This window comes from Sciurus carolinensis, chromosome 1 (assembly GCF_902686445.1).
Source record: "Sciurus carolinensis chromosome 1, mSciCar1.2, whole genome shotgun sequence".
Classification (NCBI taxonomy): domain Eukaryota; kingdom Metazoa; phylum Chordata; class Mammalia; order Rodentia; family Sciuridae; genus Sciurus; species Sciurus carolinensis.
The window spans coordinates 112,564,789-112,587,338 of record NC_062213.1 but is presented as its reverse complement, the minus strand read 5'-3'; the positions used below and the strand labels follow the sequence as shown (position 1 = coordinate 112,587,338).

The following is a 22,550-nucleotide window of genomic DNA, read 5'->3' as shown; positions in this document are numbered from 1 at the left end:
TTGAGGTAGAGGGAACAAGGAGAAAAACCATGAGAGAGAAGTGTTCTTGGCCTGTTTAAGTAACTGCTAGGAGACTAGTACATCTAGATCAGAGTGAATGAAGAGGAGGGTAATAGGAGATACGGACAGATGATAGAATCTTGCAGACCATTATATTAAGGACTCCACTTATATTCTGAGTGAGATAAAAAGCTAATGGAAGCTGGTGCACACCTATAATCCTGGTGACTCAGGAGACTGAGGCAGGAGGATCACAAGTTTAAGGCCAGCCTCAGCAACTTAGTGAGGTCTCTTTATTTAATGAGACCTGTCTCAAAAAATAAAAAGGGCTGAGGATGTAGTAGCTCAGTGGTAAAGCACCCCTGGGTTCAATCTCCAGTACAAAAAAAAAAAAAAACTAATGGAAGTTAGATATGGTGGCAATGGTGGCATGTACCTGTAATCCCAGCTACATGGGAGGCTGAGGCAAGAAGATTGCAAATTCAAGGTCAGTTTGGGCAATTCAGCAAGACCTTTTCTCATAATTAAAAATAAAAAGACTAGGGATATAGCTCAGTGATAGAGCTGTTGCCTAGCACACATAGGCTCTGGGTTTGATCCGCAGTACTAGGAAAAAGTACTAGGTTTCAAGCAAGGAGTACTGACTTACGACTTAATCTGACTTACGACTGCTAGGTGGAGAACAATTTGAGGGAGCAATGAAGGGTACAAGAACAGAAACAGGTGGATTATGAGACTGATCCAATAATCCAAGATTTGGAGACTGAATAACAGAAAGAATGTTTTCATTTACTGAAAAGCCGCAAGAGAAACAACTGGGAGCTTGGGTGTTTGACATGTTCAGTTTGAGAACCCTGTTTAACACCCAGCAGGACAAGTTAAACAGGCAGTTGGATATATCAGCTACAGGCTGCAGGTATAAATTGGAAATCACTATATCATCAACATACAGATAGTAACTAAAGCGATGAAGCTTGATAAAATGATCTAAAAGGACTGAGTATAAATACAGAAAAGGAAAGGGCCACAGACTGAGGTGTAAGACCCTCACTGAAGCATGTAGAGGTTGAGGAGATGGAAAGAACCAGTAAAGGAACAACCTGTGAGCCAAGAGGAAGAAAGCAAGGGAGAGCACTGTCCTGAAAACCCAGTGAAGAAAGTGGTCAGAGGGGAGGAGGAGCCAGCTGGGTCATAGACTGCAGCTGTGGGGCTCAAAATCTGAGGACTTAATTTTGCATATAGGGACAGTGGGTAACTTTGACAGGCACTCTGGAAGAATGATCTCAGACTAAAACCTTTTCAGAATGGGTTAAAGAGAGTTTGTCAGAAAATTGGAGAGTGAGTATAAACAATACTTTGGGGAATTTTGCTGTTAAAAAAAAAAGGAATGAAAAGATGGGGTCATAATTAAAGAGAGGGTATGAGGTGGGGCATGTTTTGTTTATTTTCAAAAATGGGAGCTAGTACAGCATATTCATAAACCACTGGGATTGACACAATAAAGCAGGAGAAACCAGTGATGGGAAAGAGAAAAGAGACAGTTGCTGGAACATATCCTTGGATTGTCAAGACTACTGAGGGCAGAGAACATGGCTGTTGACGCAGATACATGAAAGCTTATGGAAGTTCCTTTCTATCTGCTCCTGGTTTCTTAGTAAAAGAGGAAACAGAATGATCAGTACAGCAAGGACAGGGTAGGGGATTGCAGAAAAAGGAAAATGAGTGTTAAGTGAACTGGGGGAACGCACTAGGATTGCCTGTCAGCATGCTTGAAGTCACTCATTAATTAAAGATGAACGTTCACTAGGTATTATTTAAACATCTAAGAAAAATATACTTAGAAAAGTAAACACTTACTTCCCTACATATCAACTTTGTTTTTTAATGGCTCTTACTATAACTTAGAAAGTAACAACCATATAGTTCTCTAGTTTCACAGTTTGGTAAAGATGAAAATATGTATTTTAATACAAATTTATTCCTTTTTATTATTTTTTGTTACATTATACACAAATGGGGTACAACTTTCATTTCTCTGGTTTGTGTAGTCATACATGTACATAGAGTAATGATGTTTGTCTTATTCCATTATCTTTGCTTCCCTGTCCCCTCCCCACCCCTCATTTCCCTCTACACAAACCATCCTTCCTCCATTCTTCCCTTGCCCCCTCTCCCCCACCCCCTATTATGTATCATCATCCACTTATCAGAGAAAACATTCAGCCTTTGGTTTTTTGGAATTGGCTTATTTCACTTAGCATGATAGTCTCCAGTTCCATCTATTTACCTGCAAGTGCCATAATTTTATTCTTCTTTATGACTGAATAATATTCCATTGTGTATATATACCACAATTTCTTTATCCATTCATCTGTTGAAGGGCATCTAGGTTGTTTCCACAATCTAGCTATTGTGAATTGAGCTGCTATAAACATTGATGTGGCTGTGTTACTGTAGTATGCTGATTTTAAGTCATTTGGGTATAAACTGAGGAGTGGGATAGCTGGGTCAAATAGTGATTCCATTCCAAGTTTTCGAAGGAATTTCTGTACTGTTTTCCAGAGCAGCTGCACCAATTTGCAACTCCACCAGCCCCACATCCTCACCAATGCCTATTATTGCTTGTATTCAATACAAATCTGTTCTTGATTATATATTTTGAGCCAGGTGCAGTGGCACACTCCTGTAAACCCAGCTACTTGGAGACTGAGGCAGGAGAATCACAAGTGCAAGGCCAGCTTCAGCGACTTAGCAAAACCCTGTCTCAAAATTTAAAAAGGACTGGGGAGATAGGTCAGTGGTAAAGTATGCTTGGGTTCAATTCCCAGTACCCAGAAAACAAAAAGTATACATTTTGCTATAACTTCTGTTCTATTTTCTCACAAGCCATAATTTCCTGGCTCTATATTTGCTGTTCTCTTAGAATTAAACAGTTTTTGCTATACTATTTTTAATATGAGCACAGGAGGAGGTTAGAGACATTTCAGGAAGAGAAAGCAGTTTGCTTATAACATCATTATTGCACCTGGAATATTTATGGAATGTCTTGTGGATAGTATTGTCATTATAGGAGGTCATCCCCTACATACTATCTCCTTTCCATATTCTTTATTTGGGTCAGAGGGAGGTACTAGGGACAGAACCCAGGGCCTTGCATATGCTAAGCAAACACTACCACTGGGCCATATTTATGGCCCCACATATTATTTTTTTATTTTCATCTTTGTAACTGGGAATTGGACCTAGGGGTGTTTTATCAATGAACTATAAACCTAGCACTTTTTATTTTTTGTTTTGAGACAGTATCTTGCTAAGTAACTGAGACTGGCCTCAAACTTGCAATCCTCCTGCCTCAGCCTCCCAAGTCACTAGGATTACAGGCATGCCCTACCACACTCAGCAAGATTTTAGATTCCTAATTTGCTGTACTATCAATCTCCAGGGTCAGTGAATCTTCTCCATAATGCTTAATTGTCAGAGCAGTTAGTACAGATGACTGACATTGTCAAGAGTTAGGGTTCCTCAGGTTTTCTGAGGCAGCAGGACAAGGAGTGCCAAATTGAGGTATTGATCAAAGTGCTGTGGCTGTGGAATTGAGCTGAACAGGGGAGAGTGAAGCCAGAGGAAACTGAGAGAGGTGGAAGAAGTCAAATATTGGGACTTCTGAAGGGTTGGAAACAGGTCCAAGAGGTAGAGGGATGGAGACACCATAAACAGGCCGCCTATGAAAGGAAAAATGAAGGAACTGGCATTAAAAAGATAAGAATTTCTACTGTCATGTATAACTAAAAAGAACAATAAGAAAAAAGATAAGAATTTGGTCATGCAGGCATGAGTCAGCCATCAATGATTAATGACTGTGACTAGAGTCCATTCTTTGTATGCATCTTTTACATATTAGTTTTTCTCATGGAAAATTGAGTATAGAGTGTAGTTATTTTTTTCACCAAGCTCTTGTACATAATTAAAAAAAATAACTATTGTTAATTGAAGAGGTAGGTCTGGGTCCAACTGAAAAGGGACTTGTATGCCATTCTAAGGAGCTTGACCTTTATCCCTAAGGAGCCATAGAGAGGTTTAAAATCAGAGAGTAACATGTTCAAAGGCCCATTTCAGAAAGCATGGAGTAGAGTTCTGAAGTAGTTAGAAGACTCTCAGAGTCACCCAGGAAAAAGGCACAAAGGTGGAGATGAGATGATAACTGATAACTAGGAAAAATATTAAAATTTGGGGTTTAGAGATTGTTTGATATAGAAATATGAGTAGGAAGGAGACAGAGGCAATATCTAGGACTCTAGTTTTGGTGACTTTGTGGATTCTGATGGCATTCACAGAAATAGAGAACATAAGAAGAAAACAGGTTTGGGGAAAGAAGAGTTTAGTTGGGCATATATTGAGTTTGATGTATTCCTTGAGCCAATCCTGGAAAACATCCCAATAGAGCATGTAAGTCTGTGATTTAGGAAATCCTCAGCTGGAAATAATCTATAAGTTAAATAGATTTGATGGCAATCACCCTGGTGTGATGGCACATGCCTGTAATTCCAGTGGCTCCAGAGTCTGAGGCAGGAGGAAAGGTTGAGACCAGCCTTAGCAACTTAGGGAGATCCTGTCTCAAAATAAAAGATAAAAAGGGCTGGGGATATGGCTTAGTGATTGAGCACCCTTGCGTTCAATCCCCAGCACTAAAAAACAAAACAAACCAAAAAAAACCTCATATGTGTTAATCATACAAATTAACAAGGTTCTGTATGATGTATCAATATATGCATAAGCATACACTGATCAAATCCAGCCTCCCTTTATGATGGCAATCTTAAATCCATCCCCTGAATAACCTGAGAATTCCATTAAGATAATATAATAAGAATTTAAACATTACCATAAAGTGGGCCAGCTTCACAGTCCCTTCCATCACCTTCCAGTTTTATCTCAGGATACCATGGGATAATTTCTAGGAAGTTGTGGTTTTCCTCTGGAATATCAGCTTCAAAAGATTAGAGATGTTATTCTCCAATTTCATCCATTTGCCTGCAAATGCCATAATTTTATATTTTTTATGACTGAGTAATATTCCATTGTATGTATTCCATTTGTTTATAATAAAAATAAATTTAAAAGATTAGGGATGTTATATAATAAAAATCCCTATTTAAAAGAAAATTGTTAGAACTCAAACCTGTCCCTCCTTGTTTCACCACTTCTACGTAGAATAGGAGGAGACTTGAATTAGCTGAGGAAAATAGATTCATCACCTTCTACCAGAAACTCCAGTCCAAAAAGCAAAATAAACTACCGGGTCTCTCTACGAACTTTCCTTGATCAGTGAATTGTTTACAGAGAGGAAGGTAGAAGAAAAAAAAAGCAAGGACACTGTTTAGGAAGTTAGTGGGCAGGAAGCATGATGTAATCTCGCAGCCTCAGGTCAGAGGGGCTTGGTGCCTTTTTCACCAGCTCATAGGTGCTTCCCGCCTGCATTGTCAGTGCCGGGTGCACACTGTGGGAATCCTTCCTTTGCAGGACTTTTTGCAGCCAGTGCCCTTTTTGCTCTTACTATTTTGTTGTGTAAAATACCCTTTTCCCCCATGAGTTTTATTCAAGTTTGTAATATGATGCTTATATATTTGTTGATTTTTATTACTTCCACCCTCAAAAAAGTAACATTCCTAGTCAGCTTCCCAGGTCTGTGTACTGGCTATGCAGCCATTCTTTAACCATTTTCAGACTTTCAGGCTCACCCATGATTCAAGCTCTGATCTTTAGAAATGTTTATTTACAGACCTCCCTCTACATCTATGTCTATACCAATTGCTGGTGAATCTGAGTCTCTGGAAGAAGATAGGAAAGGTGGAGAAACTCTCAAAGTTCATCTTGGAATAGCAGGTATGTATGCCTAGCTTGCTGATTTTTTCATTTGTGAGAAATAGTATTACTTGATCTCCTAAAAATTCCCAAAATTCTTCCAGATTTAAATTTTTACTTTTAAGTATCAGTGGAGTTCTAATTATGCAATTCTTGGTAATCAGCACTTTATTTTGTCTAAAGTGAGATGCCCTGACAAATTGAAAGCTAAATATTGAGTTGACATCCACCACACCCCCATTGTATACCTTTCCTCCCCACAAATGCAACAGGAGACTACAGATTTTTCCCCCTCCACATGCCCAGCAGCTTCTGCCAGTTACCTCTCAAGATGGTGTTTCTCTTCCAGAAACCACTTTCCCTTATCAGTGGTTCCCAGCCCTTAGTGTATGTCAGAATCACCTAGAAGACTGTTTAACACAGATTGCTGGCACCAGCAGCTATGGTGCCAGCAATATAAATCTGGGTTGGTCCCTGAAATTTTGCATTACAAGCAAATTCCCAGGTAATGCCTGTGCTGCTGATCCCTGGTCCACACTTTGAGATCTTCTTTTACGGGCAAACTTCCAGCAAGTGAAAATCTGCTCTGTGAGTTAAAAACAGGGTGGGCAAGAAGTAAAGTAGGCTGGAGGAGGACTTAGGAATTTCTATCATCCAAGTTATATGAGCAGGATCTATTTATTGTTTGAAAGAATAGAGGACTGGAAATGTAGGTCATTTGATAGAGCACCTGGCATGCTCAAGGGTTCCATCCCCAGTACTGCAAAAAAAGGAGAAAAAAAAAAAATACACATACACAGAGACAGAGAAGAAAGAAAGAATGGAAAGAAAAGTGAAGTGGTGATATTAACATTTTCACTACCTTTTCAAATATGCAATGGATTTGGTTTCTTACAAATAATGTTGACTGAAATTCCCTGATTGGCAGGTCTTTTGACTACTTTTAAACCTTTTAATAAGCTCTTTCTCTTTAGCATTTAAATATTCTTAATTCTTTCTTACATTGAGAAAATAAACTTTTAAAAAACTCATTAGTCCTACATCCTTCTCTGTCTAGTCCTGTGCTCTAAACTCCAGCAGGCTTGTGCTCACCTTCTTAGAGATAGATATCTGTGTGTATTTGGAGAAAAATAGAAATCATCAAGATATATAGGACTGGGATTGTGCCTCAGTGGTACAACACTTGTCTAGCATGCATGAGGGCACTGGGTTTGATTCTCAGCACCACATATAAATAAAATAAAGTCCATTGACAACTAAAAAAAATTTTTTTAAAGATTTATATGGAGAGATATATATCATAAATATACATTATATATATATCACTCTTTTTTTTTTTTTTTTTTTTTTTTTTTTTTTTTTGCGGTGCTGGGGATCGAACCCAGGGCCTTGTGCTTGCGAGGCGAGCACTCTACCAACTGAGCTATCTCCCCAGCCCTATATATCACTCTTGATAGCCAAACTTCTAGGATTCCAGAAAGAATATACCTCTCATTAATTTCTTTTCTTTTTTTTTTTTTCCTTTGCAATACTGGGAATTAAACCAAGGGGTGTGCTTTACCACTGAGTGACATCCTCAGCCCTTTTTATTTTTTATTTTGAGACAGGGTCTCGACAAGTTGCCCAGACTGACCTCAAGATTGGCATCTGCCTGCCTCAGCTTCCCAAGTAGCTGGGATTACTGATGTGTGCCCCATATGCCCATTTATTCTTAAACATACTTGCAATCTGACTATTATCTTCCCTGTCTTGTTGATGTCTCCAGTTATATGATTGTCAAATCCTATGGGCATTTTTTCTGTTCTCATCTGACTTGGACATTTATTCTTTCTTGAAATTTCCTCTTCCTTTGGCTCCTACCTCTCTGACCTTTCCTTTTATAACTTCTAAAGTCTTCTTTAACCTGTCTGTCTTCCTTTTAAATATTGGTGCTCTGTTGGGTTTGGTCTCCCCTACTTAACTTTCCTGTGCAGTGTCATCTACAGCCTTGGATTTAGTTATCACATAAATATAAATATGATCATGTAAATGTGAGTTAAATATTTTTGATTCACAAACTTGTGTTGCTTCTGAACTTTCCCCCCAAACTCCCTCCTGAACTTTCCAAATGAGTTTTAGAAAAGTTTACTTCATGCTACCTGTTACATTGAAATCCATCTGTTTATATTTTTCACCCTATCCAGACTTTAGGTTTTTTATGATCAGATCTTGTCTTTGTATCCCAGCATAAGGCCAGGGACACTGTCAGTCAAAATTTCATGACTTTGAGCTCACAGTCTTCATGCCTCAGCTTTCTGGGTACCAGGGAGTAGAGGTGTGTACCATTGTGTCTAGCCCTGAGCATTCTCAGGGGTCTTGAGTTTCACGTCCAACACAATCTTCACTCTTCCTCCTACATTTTCTATTGAAGTTATCTTGACACAAATTTCTGCTTAGTAATTGAGTCCTAGTCATTTGTGCCTGCTAAAAATTCATATTCTCTCTCTCTCAAATGGGTTAGTGTGAAAACCTTCACTTCTTTTTTAAAAATTTTTTTTGCTTATTCTTTTTAGTTATACATCACAGTGGATTATATTTTGACATATCATACATACATGGAGTATAACTTCCCATTCTTGTGCTTGTACATGATGTGGAGTTTCACTGGTCATGTATTCATATATGAACAAAGGAAAGTTATGTCCGCTTCATTCTACTGTCTCTCCCATTCCCATCCTCCCTGCCTTTCCCCTACAGCCCCTGTCCAATTGAGAACTTCCCTTCCTTCCTCTCCCCTGCCTATTGTGAGTCAGCATCTGTATATCAGAGAGAACATTTGGTCTTTGGTTTTTGGGGATTGACTTCTTTCACTTAGTCTGATAGTCTCCAGTTACATCCATTTACCTGCAGATGTCATAATTTCACTCTTCTTTATGACTAATATTCTGTTGTGTATATATTTTTTCTTATCCATTCATCTATTGAAGGGCACCTAGGTTAGATCCATAGTTTAGCTATTGTGAGTTGAGCTGCTATAAACATTGATGTGGCTGCCTCACTATAGTATGCTGATTTTAAGTCCTTTGGGTATAAACTGAGGAGTGGGGTATCTGGGTCAAATGGTGGTTCCATTCCCAGGAAAGCCTTTACTTTTAATCCCCTGCTCATTCTGTCACCAAAGCAATCTTCCCAGAATGTAGGTTGGTCATGTCACGTCTTTGCTTGCCTCTTTCCCCTTCAGTCCTCAACCCCTCTATGCTTTTCCAGCTTTACCAAGCCATTTGGTTCTCTACAAGCAAGGTATGCACTTGCTATGCCTTTACCTCCTTTCAGCTACCTGAGGAATTTTGAGACATTGTTAAAGTCCTTGGTTAGCCTCCTCTGTGAGGTCTTTCCACCATAACCAGGTGGTATTATATGCACTGTCATTTGGAGCTCTTAATAGCTTCTTTGCTGTTTTTGTGCTTTGCAGCATTGTTTTCTGTTTGCTTATTCCTCTAAACTCTGAGCATGTATTTTGTCTTATTTATTTTATACCCTCCCCTATACCTTTGTACTTTCTATACCTTGGTATAGAAATATAGTTTGGTTCTGACTTGGTAAGAACAAATATTTATTGAACAAATAAATTTTTTAAACCAGGAGATTAATGGATAAGTTAAGATCTGAGTAATTTGGGCTCTATATAAATTCTCACTATGAACCAACGTTTTGAATGTGTTTTGTTGGAAGTAACCTTCAGAATTAGGACTGGTGTAGATAGATGCTCTTATAGTTGCGGTCTGTCCAGAAATGAGTAACCTTCACAGATGGCCAGGTCACGCCAGTAGCTTACTTATTTGGCAACATTTGTTGGTCCAACTGTGTACAATATCATTTATAGAACTGCTGCTATAATTACTATATTACTCAATTGCTTTCCTTCTGCTTCTAATTTAAAAACAGTTCTAGTTTCCAAATATTTCATCCTAATGAAAATGATCACAGTTCTGCATTCTGGGGGAGAAGCCTGTTTCTGGAAGTACCTAATTGGCATCTGGAATATGCACATGATCAGGGAACTACTAGAAATAGTTTTGGCACTGCTTTTTTGTACATTTACTTTGAAACTGAGTACTATAATCAATTTTGTAAGAACTTTTATCCTTATTGCTACATTCCATGCTGCATTAAGCCATAGATGTGATGCAAATTATAACCTAGCACTAGCAACACTAACATTAAAGTAATAAAGTGGTCTGTACTTTAATGCCATGATGCATTTTTAAAGAAGCAAGATTTCCTCAAAAATACTCTTAAATATGGCAATTTGTGCGAATTTAAAGGAATAAACAACTCATTTTTATTAGAAAAGTGCTAAACACAAAAGCTATAATATTTCTAAGATAGCATGCTGTTAAATATTGTGAAAAATACTATAAGATTTTTTTCCTAAGATTTTAAAAAATTTCTTGCATTGTGACATACAATTTAAAGGAATCTCTGTCACTTTCTAACTTTTTTTCTTGATAATGAATTTGACAGCTTAGAAAATCTAAAGGTTGGAATACAGATTTACCATTAATTTGTTGACAGTAATCAATCATAACATCATGTTATGACATATTGCAGATCTTTCAGCAAAAAGTGCCTCTGTTCCAGATGAACTTGGTGCCTGTGGACATTCCAGAACATCAAGCTATGCAAGCCAGCAGTCAAAAGTATCAGGTAGAGGCTAGCAGTGAAGTTGAATCCCTTATTCCTTATTTCCAAAAAGACTTAAAACTGCTATTGTATGGGAGAAGGGTATTAGGTTATGGTATGTCTGATAGTAGTATTATATCCAAAGTGATTTTTCTCTGACAGGGTATAGCACTTGTCATTCCCGGTCATCTAGTTTTTCTGAGCTCTGCCACAGGAGAAATACCTCAGTGGGAAGTACATCAACAGGAATTGAAAGTATTCTAGAGCCATGTGATGAAATTGAGCAAAAAATAGCTGAACCAAATCTTGATGCAGCTGATAAAGAAGATGTAACCTCTGAAAAACTCAACAGGTATCCTTTTAGTTTAAAGATAAATTTAAATTAAATAACAAACTTTGAGGCTGGGGATGTAGCTCAGTGGTAGAGCACTTGCCTAGCATGTGTGAGGCCCTGGGTTCATTCCCTAATACCTCAAAAAGAAAAAAAATTTTGTTTTCATAAAATAACTGATAAAAAGGAAGAAGGAAAAAAAAAAAACCAAAAGCCTGTGATTCTTTTCAAAGATGCCCAGTGAACCAGGATTCTGTAGAATCTCAGATGAAGCGAGTTGATGACACCAGAGTGGATGCAGATGATATTGTGGAAAAAATATTACAAAGTCAAGACTTCAGCCTAGATTCCAGTGCAGAAGGTGTGTAGAGTATAGAGTTCTATAATCCGGGTTTGGTAATCCATGTGGTCAGCAGGAGTGGCAGTACATCATGCCACAGCTACACATTTGTAAAAGAAATTTGATGACCATAAAATCTCAAGGTAACTTTGTAGCTCATTTATTTCTGAGGATGAATATTGAATTTGGGAAAGAAGCAAACTTCTGTTAAAAGAGATCAGTGTTAGGGCTGGGGCTGTAGCTCAGTGGTAGAGCACTTGCCTTGAACATGTGAGGCATTGGGTTCAATCCTCAGCACCACTTAAAAAAATAAATTAAGATATTGTGTCCATCTACAACTGAAACAATATTTAAAAAAAATAAAAAGATCGATTTTAGAGGGACCATAGTTCGTTGGTAGAGCAATTACTTAACCTGTGTGAGGTTCCAGGTTCAATCTTCAGCACCCAAAATAACAAACAAAAAGAAATCAATTTTAAAGAACGTTTAAATTATCTTTTAAAATCATGCTTCAGTGTCTGCCATGTTCGTATACCTTACAATAGAGATCTACATCTGTGTCTGTCATAGTACTTCAAGTCACAGGATTTGGAGAGTTGGGACAGTGGTCTTGAAACAATAGAGAATAACGAGTTCTTCAAACCCTCCTTAGCATTTTCCCTAAACTGAAAATTTATTTGCCATGAATTTTAAAGGTCCAATTACTCATGCTGGTGTGTACAGAGCACTCTTAACAATGGACTTAGTTCCATTGTGTGACTGGTTATAAAAAGAAATAATTAAACCTGGTGAAAATTTGTAGGAAGGACTGTCTTCTTTACTCAGTTATAAGAAAAAGAGCTATAGGGAAGTTGATGAGAAATAACTGTTAGGATAACTTTTAAATTGCCATGTACATAATTTTGATTTTTGAGTTTTTGTTTCTTTTAATAAACAAATGTAAATTTTGAATTACTGCAATATGAGTATTATTTGACAGTAACCTAATAAGTATACATTAACAAAATTTTAAATGTGTCTTGCAGAAGAAGGACTGAGGTTATTTGTGGGTCCTGGAGGAAGTACAACCTTTGGCAGTCATCATCTTCCAAATAGGTATGTAGTCCAAATAGTACCTTATTAAAATACAGACCTAACTTTTAAAAAAATTCTTGAGTGGAGGACAAAGGTTACAAAATTTTTATTAGACTGAGGGTATACAATGCCAATATTAGTGATTGCACGAGAAGAGTTAACAGTTCTTGGTGTAGCTCTCACTTTTCCCTATTCAGGACATGTTTGACTTTATATTTTATAAGTTTGGTAATTTCTTTAGATGTATTTTTAGAGTATATTAGTAAAGGGCTAATAGGACACTAGGACAAGTTGTAATATAAAAAATTGTTTAGAAAAGAATCTTAGTCTAATATTTTATTTTTGTTTTGATTTGGTTTTCCTGTACTGGAGATTGGGTGGGTGCTTTACCACTGAACTACATCCTGAGTCCTTTCTCTTTCTCTCTTTCTGTCTCTCTCTCTCTGAGCATTTCTGGGGATCAAATCCAGAGCCTAGCACATGCTAGGTAAGCCCCGTACCACTTAGCTATACCCAAAGCCTGCAATCCTTTTTATTTTTTATCTTGAGACAGAGTCTCACTAAGTGACCTAGAATTCGGCAATTCTCATGCCTGAGCCTCCTGGGTTTATAGGTGTTTGCCACTGTGTACAGAGCTCTTGGTCGAGTATTTTAGACAGAGCAAAGTAAAACCGTATTTCCAGTCAGTGACCTATCTTTTGTTTTATTTGTTCTTTTTAGTTATATGTGATAGTAAAATGTATTTTGACATATTATACATACATGGAGTATAACTTCCCATTCTTGTGGTTATACATGATGTGGAGTTTCACTGGTCATGTATTCATATATGAACATAGGAAAGTTATGTCTGCTTCATTATACTGTCTTTCCCATTCCCATCCTCCCTCCCTTCCCCCCACAGCCCCTGTCCAATCATGAACCTCCCCTCCTCCTTCCCCCCCTGCCTATTGTGAGTCAGCATCTGTATATCAGAGAGAACATTTGGCCTTTATTTTTGGGGATTCATTTACTTCACTTAGCATGATAGTTTCTAGTTCCATCCATTTACCTGCAAATGTCATAATTTTATTCTTCTTTATGGCCAAATAATATTCCCTTGTGTATATAAATCACAGTTTCTTTATCCATTATCTGTTCAAGGGCATCTTGGTTAGTTCCATAGTTTAGCTAGTGTGAATTGAGCTGCTATAAACATATATGTGACTGGGTCACTATAGTATGCTGATTTTAAGTCCTTTGGGAATATGCGGAGGAGTGGGATAGCTGGGTCAAATGGTGCTTCTATACCAAGTTTTCTGAGGAATCTCCATACTGCTTTCCATAGTGATTGCACCAATTTGCGGTCCCACCAGCAATGTACGAGTGCACCCTTTTCCCCGTATCTTCACCAACATTTATTGTTACATGTGTCTTGATAATTGACATTCTGACAAGAGTGAGATGAAATCTGTGTAGTTTTAATTTGCATTTCTCTAATTGCTAGAGATGATGAACATTTTTTCATATATTTGTTGACCAATTATATTTTTTCTTCTGTGAAGTTCGTGTTCAATTCCTTTGCCCATTTATTGATCAAGTTTTTGGGGTTTTTTGGCTTTAAGTTTTTTGAGTTCTTTATATAGCCTCGAGATTAATGCTCCATCTAGGTGCAGATGGCAAAGATTTTCCCTCATTCTGTAGGCTCTCTCTTCACATTCTTGATTGCTTCCTTCGCTGTGACTCCTTTACTTCCAAATATGGAAGCTTACATTTCCCAGTTCACATGTAGATGAGGAATGTGACTAATGTTTATAGCAGCACAACTGGAACCATATGTGGTTACACATATACTGTCTGTGACTTGATACTGTAACAGCAGAATTGCACAGTAGAGCAGAGACCATGTGGCCCACAAAACCTAAATTATTTACTATCTCACCCTTTATATCAGGTGAGATAAACAAACCAAAAATAGTAGAAGGAACTCTGAGAGAACAGCAAAGGGACTCAGATGGAGAAACTCCCTGGAAGAACTGACACTTGAAGAGGACCTTTGGGAGAATAAATATAAGTGGGGGTTTAATCAGGCAAATTTAGGGAAGACAGATATTCCTGGTAACAAGAGCAAATTAAAGTAAATTTATAGGTTTTATAATTATGTAATAATTATTATAGGTGAAATTGAGCATTTATTAGTTATGTGCCAGGCAGAAGCACATATATGTATCATATTCATTTCTCACAGTATCTCTTTCAGCTCACAACACACTCTAATTAGTTTTTTAAAACATGGAAATAGATGCAAAACTGCAATCACAGCTGCTTGGGAGGCTGAGGCAGGAAGATGGCAAATTTAAGGTCAGACTGGACAACTTAGTGAGACCCTATCTCAAAATAAAATTGAACAAACAAGGGAACTAAGGATGTAGCTCATTGCTTGCCCAGCTTGGGTTCAATCACCAGCACCACCACAAAAAAAAAGGACCAAAGTTCAAGACCAGCCTCAACAACTTAGCAAGACCCTAACTCAAAATTTAAAGAAGGGCTGCAGGGGCTCAGTGGTAGAGTGTTACTAGGTTCAATCCCCCTACAAAAAAATAGAATAAAATAAGGAGACAAAGATACGAGGAAGTAGAGATCATTTGCCTAAGGCCATAAACTGGTTAAGTGGTGAAACCAAGACTCAAGACTCATGTCTCTTTGAACCCAAAGCTCATCACACTTAACCACTTTGACCTTACCAGCTTCTAAATAATATGACCTAGTTGGAGAATTGCCAATAAACAGGTTCTTCCCAGAATGGGGCATGTGAAAGGAAGTTTTGGGACATAAGGTTGACAAGTATCTTTGAGCCCAGTTATAACAGGCCTCAATTGACATAATGAGCTTATCCTTCCTCACATCTACAGTGGGGAGTCATTGGTGATTCTTGCATGGAAATGATCTCTCAGAATGTCATTTTAGAAAAGTGATCATAATTTTGTCAGAGCAAAGAAAGTTACGTAGAATACTTTCAATATGTGCTATTAGTATTGTTGTTATTCAGAGAAAAGGAAGATTAATTTTTGTTGAGAGATCATCTAGAACCTAGGGTATAAAAACACTTATTAAGTAAAGAAGCTAATTCTGGTTCCCAGCTCCTTTTCAAATGAATGCTAGAATAATCACATGGGGTCAAGGGTTGTAGCTCAGTAGTAGACTACTTACCTAGCATGTACAAAACCCTGGGTTTGATCCCCAGCACTGCTAATAATGAAACTATGAAAAAAAATAGAATAATCATCCAATACTTGAAAGCCTGGACTGTTGTTTAGAGGTCAAAGTAAATGATTCATATGACATACCACAGAAAAGCCAAAGAACATCAGAGACAATGTGTCTTGGTGAAAAGAGAATGGGCCACAGAAGCAGATAGACATGAGTTTCATTCCTGGTTTAGCCAATATGACCCAGCTTAGCTATGATCTTGGCTAATCACATCTCTCACTTGCTAACAGAAAGAGCATTGCATCAGTAGGGTTAACAATACAGTCTCAGGAGTTGAGATGCATAGTTCAGTACCGAGCTTCATCACTTACTAGCTGTATCTTTGATAAGTCATTTCTTTTTACCTCATTTTCCTCACCATAAAATGCTGTCAATGGAGACTATCTCATAATAATGTTTAAATTAAATGAGGTAAGATATGTACACGCTTATAACAATATCTGGCATGCAATAAGCATTCAAGCACTTTATATACACTACTTGACTATCTGTTGCAGAGTTAATTCTGGAGATTAAGCTATTTGAAGTGCCCAGCATGCTACTTATACACATAGGCTTTCAATAGATAGTGAGTATTTATCAGAGAAGTTAATGTGTCAGCATCAGATCTGTTCTGTGAGATAACTATGGTAGCACAGATGAAACCAGAATCATTTACCTAGGGACAGAAATGAATGGAGAGAACCCAGCAAAAAGCCCTCGAAATTTGGTGAGGCCTATCAGCAATAACCTATCTGCAATCTAGTGGATACTGCTTGCCTAAACAGGGTTTCTTATAGGGTCCTGTGGGTACCTGCTTTCTCATCTTTAGTAATATTTAATTTTTTTTTTCTTTTTGGCAATGCTGAGGATTGAACCCAGGGCCTTGTGCTTGTGAGGCAAGCACCCTAACAACTGAGCTACATCCCCAGCCCAGTGATGTTTAATATTTTCTAAAAATAAGTCTGCTCTCATTTCATCTTTATTCCTCTGTATGTTGTCTTTTATCTCTGCTTTTAAGATTTCTTCTTTTTATCACTGGTCTTAACAGTTTGATTTTGATGTGCCTTAGTGTCTTTCTTTCTGTATCTATTTTGCCTGAGATTCATTGAGCGTCTTGGATCTCTGGGTTTATAGTTTTCATTAAATCTGAAAATTCTCCCCCGCTTCCTTCTGGTATTTTGACCTTCAAATTCTAACCCCCAGCTCTTCTGAGCCCTGTTTCTCCACTCAGACCACCAAGTTGTCAGGTCCTCCCTCCCTGCAGGTTGGGGAGTGAAGCACACTGCTCAGGGAGCAAGCTGAGGCCATCGTAGGACTTTCTTCATTGATTTCCCTTTTCCTGGGACAACAGTCTTGCACTGCCTATTATCCAGTGTGTGTAAACTGTTATTTTATATGTTCTATTGAGTTTATAATTATTTAAGACAGGAAAGAAAATTTGGTTCCTATTATTTCATTATGACCAGAGCAGAGCATACTTAAAAGGACATCTCAAAGCCACTGAGGTTCCTTCAAATTATGATTATCTGTAGCCTGTGAGAGTTTTTGTTTGCTCTTTAAGCAATGCTGGGAATTGAACCAGGACCTCACACATACTAAGCAAGCACTTTCCCACTGAGCTAGATCCCCAGCCCACAAATTCTGATTATCTGGGGCTGTGAATTGGTGTTTACTGGTACTGTTGAGGATGGTCCCATTTCTTCTGTGTAGTCAATCTGTTTTACTTCTTTTTTGGGGGAGTGATATTACTGGGATTGAACTTCAGGGACACTCGACCACTGAGTCACATCCCCAGCCCTATTTTGTATTTCATTTAGAGACAGTGTCACTGAGTTGCTTAGCACCTCGCTTTTGCTGAGGCTAGGTGTGAACTTGTGATCCTCCTGCCTCAGCCTCTGGAGCTGCTGGGATTACAGCATGCACCACCACACCTGACTGTGCAGTGAATCTGTAAGAACACTCAGCAATCAGCTTAGAAGTCCAACTCAGTTCATGGTGTACTAATAACCACTAACTTATTGCCATCTTTTAGACTTTCCTCTTAAAATGCTGTTAAGGATCCAGTGCCATGAACCACACCTAAAATCCCAGCTCTTTGCCAGACTGAGGCAGGAGACGAGTTCAAGGCCAATTTAGCAACTTAACAAGATTCTGTATCAAAACTAAAAATTTTAAATGGCTAGGGCTCATGTAGCTCATTGGTACAGTACTTGAGCAAAAATGAGACCCTGAGTTCATTCCCCAGACCTTCAAAAAAAAAAAATTTATGAATTAACTAAAAGAATTCTCTAGCTGGGGCTGGGTCATTCATCTGTACTTCCAGCTACTCAGGAGGCTGAAGCAGGAGGACTGCTTGAACCCAGAAGTTCAATGACATATTGAGACTTGGGCTCAATAAGATACCACACTACTATAACAACTAAAAACTGTCATCATTAGAGTGCAAGAATGCAAGGCTTGATGCACTGCTGAGGTCACATATACTCCTAGGTGAGCCTGACTTTTAGCATTTGTATATAAACATGTTTGAAGAGAATATTCCTTGCAGCAGTTTGTTGATAGGTCAAGAATTGTAAAGTGTTACTAGGTTATTGTGGAAATAAGTAGGAGGATCAAGGCCTAGACTAACCCAATGTATTAATTATAAACATTTAATATTTCAAGTGTTTTCTATTTGTAATACCTTTAAACCTGATAGAAATTAAATCTAGTAGAAAACTGTTTTATGCATTCTCTGTCGATTTCAACCACTTCAGCTCAACATTTTGAAGGTTTTATTCCCCCTGCTGTTTTAGGGTGGGGTCTGGAGCTTATGAACAAGTTGTGATCAAACGCTAGCAGTCAAGCTGGAGATCTGAAGCTTCCCTGTGGATTTAAAGTGCGGGCAGATGATGTATGGAGGCATTTTAGACGAGCACTTGAGAAAAAGGAAGCTCTGAACCTCACTGTCGAGAAGAAAGCCAATGTTGATTTCATCTCCATAAGCGCCCACCTTCCCCACCCAGTGGGAGGGAACATCTGAATGGTGCTCTCAAGGCAGTGTGCCGTGTGCCTTGGAGATGCACTGCCTCTGTGGCCACTGCACCTGACAGTGAAAACTGCTCCTTCTTTCAAAACACCCCAGTGGGAAAATAGCACTAGACACGCCTGAGTATAATTTTAGTATTTGAGAGTAAAATCTGTGATATAGGTGCTCAATAGATTGGGCTGTATGTTTTTATTTTAATTTTACCTTTAAGATATAAGTGAATATAATTTAAATTAAGCCCTATAAATTCTGTCAAGATAGTTATTAGGTCCTCTGAAGGAAATCTTCCATATTATACTACCAAAGGTATTATACTGTTTATTAACTCCTTTTGATGCAGTTATTGATAAAAAGTGTGGGTGTTCATGCTTCGGGGAAATGTTTTACTACAATAACATATGAAATGCTTAAAAATTATTATAAATATATTGGTCATAAATCAGATGACAATGTTTAAGTGTGAGGTAGGTAAATGAATGTGATGCTGTTATTATGTGGTATGTATTGTTATTTGTCATTAACATTAGATGAGCTGCAGATTCCCCACTAGCACTATATATGAAGATTCAAAATAAGCTTAATATTCAATGTGTTAGGCCACCATAAGGCACCCTAGCAGAAGAACTGTTTTAATTCACTGAATAAAGACCTGCTGGTTTCAACAGTCAAAATTTAGAACATGAGGAAAATTGTGATACGATCTGAAACAGCATCCTTTTCTATATAAATTCAGGTTTGTCTGAAGCTGAAACTTACTCTGATATGGTAGTGGATAGAAAACAGGGAACAGCTACTTTATATTACTGAGCTGAAGGACTGATGGTTTCCATTGTAGCTCCCTATGATCAGATACTATGTATTCTTCTTTACTCTATCAGAAATTAATTGTTTAGAGGCAACAGTAGACTAATATATATCAAATATGGTTTTTAAAATATGGGTTCAGTTTCACAACACAGCAGATAAACCTTAGAGGTTTTCTGGTCTTACATGACAGTCTCCTTATGGAAAGATCAAAACTTTCTTGGAATCAAATAAAAACTCGGTTACTGAAGAGAAATAGATTCTATAGAACCATTGATGCCCCAGACCTTACTTTCAAAATCATGTTCAAGAAAGAAAATGTCAGAATAGAAGTGGTCTAGGTGTTTCATGTTGGCAAAATATCCAAATTTAAGGTTTGGAAAAAATTGGAAATGTTCATGTTAGAACTTTTTTTTTTCTTTTTTCTTTTTTTTCTTTTTTTTTTTTTTTTTTTTTTATATTTCAAGGATTGGGTATCCCACATTAATATTTTTACAAATAGATTCTGAAATTTTTGAAAATATTTTGACTTCTAAAACTTTTTAGAATATTTTGAATGTTGAGAAGGTTTTCTGAGTCAGATATGCTTTTTATTTTTTAAGATATACTTTGAAGGCCAGGTGTGGTGGCTTGTCTCCCAGCAATTTGGGAGACAAGCAGGAAGATCCCAAGTTCAAGGCCAGCCTCAGCAATTTAGCAAGACCCTAAGCAACTTAGAGAACCTGTCTCAAAAAATAAAAAAGGCTGGGGATGTAGCTCAGTGGTTAAGCACACCTGGGTTCAATCCCCAGTACCAAAAAAATAGAACCACCTATATTTTGAAGAAAAAACATTGGCCTGAACATTTTAGTAAAATTATGCTTGGTTAGTTCTCTTAGTTCAAATAAGGAAAATGTTTTATTATGAAGTAAAGACTCCACTATTGGGCTAGGACTATAGCTCCGTGGTAGAGCTCTTGCCTCACACATGCGAGGCACTGGGTTCAATGCTCAGCACCATATAAAAATAACAAATATGTCATATCCATCTACAACCAAAATATATTTTTAAAAAAGACTCCACTGTTGTAAACTACAATGCACTGGTTTTTTTAAATGTGAGAAGAAAAAAGAAAAATCCAAAGCAACAGTGACTGTGAAACTAAGCAAAAAAAAAAAAAAAAAAAAGGCTACAACGATGACTTGTAATCTAACATCTTCAAGTCAATTGATTCATTCATTACATATTATTGAAAGAAGCAAAGTTTTAGAGATAGGCCAATTAGAAGACCCTCTTCCTGTGACTTGAGCTGGTGACTGAGACAGTCAGGATATGAAGGAAGGGTGGTAGCACAGGGCAGAGAAGGCCCTGGGCCATCAGTGTACACTTTTTAATGGTTGACTCCCCTTTGTAGTGGTTTTGAAGGCGTCCATATATAAACAACTAGTGTGGATTAGTATTTATGATCTGAAAAAGTCTTGATCAATAGATAGAAGGTATTGTTTAAAGAGATATTTATTATGACATTTTTAAAACATATTTTTCTATTTTCAAAATATTGTTTCTAGGCTATATTTTTATTGACATTTCTGCAGATGATTTTACAGTATTAAAAATGATAAAATGATAAAACTAGATTGTAAGTATGGTTCAGTGAGGATGCTCATCAGACATGTTAAAGGTGCTTTAGTCAGGGCAGGGCCCCTGTCTTACTTATCCCTGGCTGCCCCTGGCCCTATGTCTTTATTCAAGATTAGTTCTTGATACTTAAAATGGTACAGAATGCTTTTATGAAAACAAAATGTGAAGAGATTTTAAAAGCATGAAAATCATTCATTTATAATTTTAGCAGCCACCAGACCCATCTTGATTTATATAATAGTAAACAAAAAAATAATAAGCAGAAACATTAGTTAAGAAGGAAAAAAAATACTTAATGGCCATGATGTCTGCAGTCAGTGAAAGTCTGAATTCATTTTATTTTCATATTCCATTGGAATACTTTGCATTCAAATTTCACTACAGTCCTATAAGAATATTTATAAAGGGTTGTTAAGAGTTAAGTGCCTTCCTTACTACAATAGTTTTCTTTCCCTAAAACATGTATTGTTAATATCTTAATCATGTAGCTATTGAAAAAAAGCTGCTTATTAAATACAAAGTCCTGGGTTGGGGATGTAACTCAGTGGTTCAGTGGTAGAGTATTTGCAAGATCCTGGGCTCAATCCCCAGTACTGGAGGGGGTGGGGGGTCTATATATATATATAGACAGAGAGAGATTTATATAGTTCAGTTTTTAAGTTTAGATAATTGGACTTTGAAATTTGGGGTTCTATTTTAAGAAAATGAATTTTGAAAAGTAGATTCTTAATAAATTAATTTTTAAATATTAAAATCAAATTTGAAATAGCCCAATGTTAGAGAATTTGCAAATATGTAACACTTTTTTCTAATTCTGTCCTAGAGAAAAAGACTAATGGCATTTTAAAGGTACACTTTGCCGTGAAATAACAGTCTTAAATACCTTGTTGGGAAGTATGCACAGGCCAATTAGAAGACCCTCTTCCTGTGACTTGAGCTGGTGACTGAGACAGTCAGGATATGAAGGAAGGGTGGTAGCACAGGGCAGAGAAGGCCCTGGGCCATCAGTGTACACTTTTTAATGGTTGACTCCCCTTTGTAGTGGTTTTGAAGGCGTCCATGTATAAACAACTAGTGTGGATTAGTATTTATGATCTGAAAAAGTCTTGATCAATAGTCCTAAACTACTCCTCCCCATTCCAGCATAAAATATCAGAATAACATCCAAATTAGATTCTTCTTTCTGAATATACTTTTGTGAACAAAACTGTGAGCCACAAAGGTTGACCACTTAGCTCTTTTGTTGCCACAAGGAAAACATAATCTTCAACTTGCCTCCATTCAAAATATATTCAAATTCAGGTAGCAATGAGTTTTAAAAACTTTAAGATCCCAGAGTGATTTTAGACTTTCAGGTTTCCATGCTAACTAAACTGCTTTGCAAGCTATACAGTGGTTGAATGATCTGAAGTGCTCTGAAGTATTAGGCTTACCGTATCTATAACAAATCTCTGAGAGACAGACTGGGCTCATATGATGGGGTTGCATTCTGTTTTCTTAACAAGGCTTTAATTTGGGCAGTTCTGAAATTATGCTTGGTCAGTTCTCTTAGATGGTACGTCATGTGAATATAATCAAGTACAGTAGTTGAAATGATA

The 22,550-nt window shown here is 37.4% G+C and overlaps 1 protein-coding gene across 3 annotated transcripts in view; it reads left to right on the top strand.

Annotated features, from left to right (window-relative positions):
* Positions 1-19,691, top strand: part of Eeig2 (EEIG family member 2) — an 85,170-nt gene extending 65,479 nt beyond the window's left edge. Inside the window, exons 6-12 of one of the 3 annotated variants that reach the window (XR_007105615.1) lie at positions 5,780-5,883; positions 10,453-10,548; positions 10,687-10,876; positions 11,089-11,216; positions 12,221-12,290; positions 17,824-17,990; positions 18,296-19,691. Coding sequence is in view for 2 of the 3 variants with exons in the window: in XM_047530065.1 (XP_047386021.1) it covers positions 5,780-5,883; positions 10,453-10,548; positions 10,687-10,876; positions 11,089-11,216; positions 12,221-12,290; positions 18,272-18,338 (655 nt within the window). In the remaining variant the exon portion in view is untranslated. Of the gene's footprint in view, positions 1-5,779; positions 5,884-10,452; positions 10,549-10,686; positions 10,877-11,088; positions 11,217-12,220; positions 12,291-17,823; positions 17,991-18,271 lie in introns of all 3 variants that reach the window. The other 2 variants (XM_047530136.1, XM_047530065.1) reach the window with 2 other exon arrangements.
* The last annotated feature ends 2,859 nt before the right edge of the window (positions 19,692-22,550 follow it).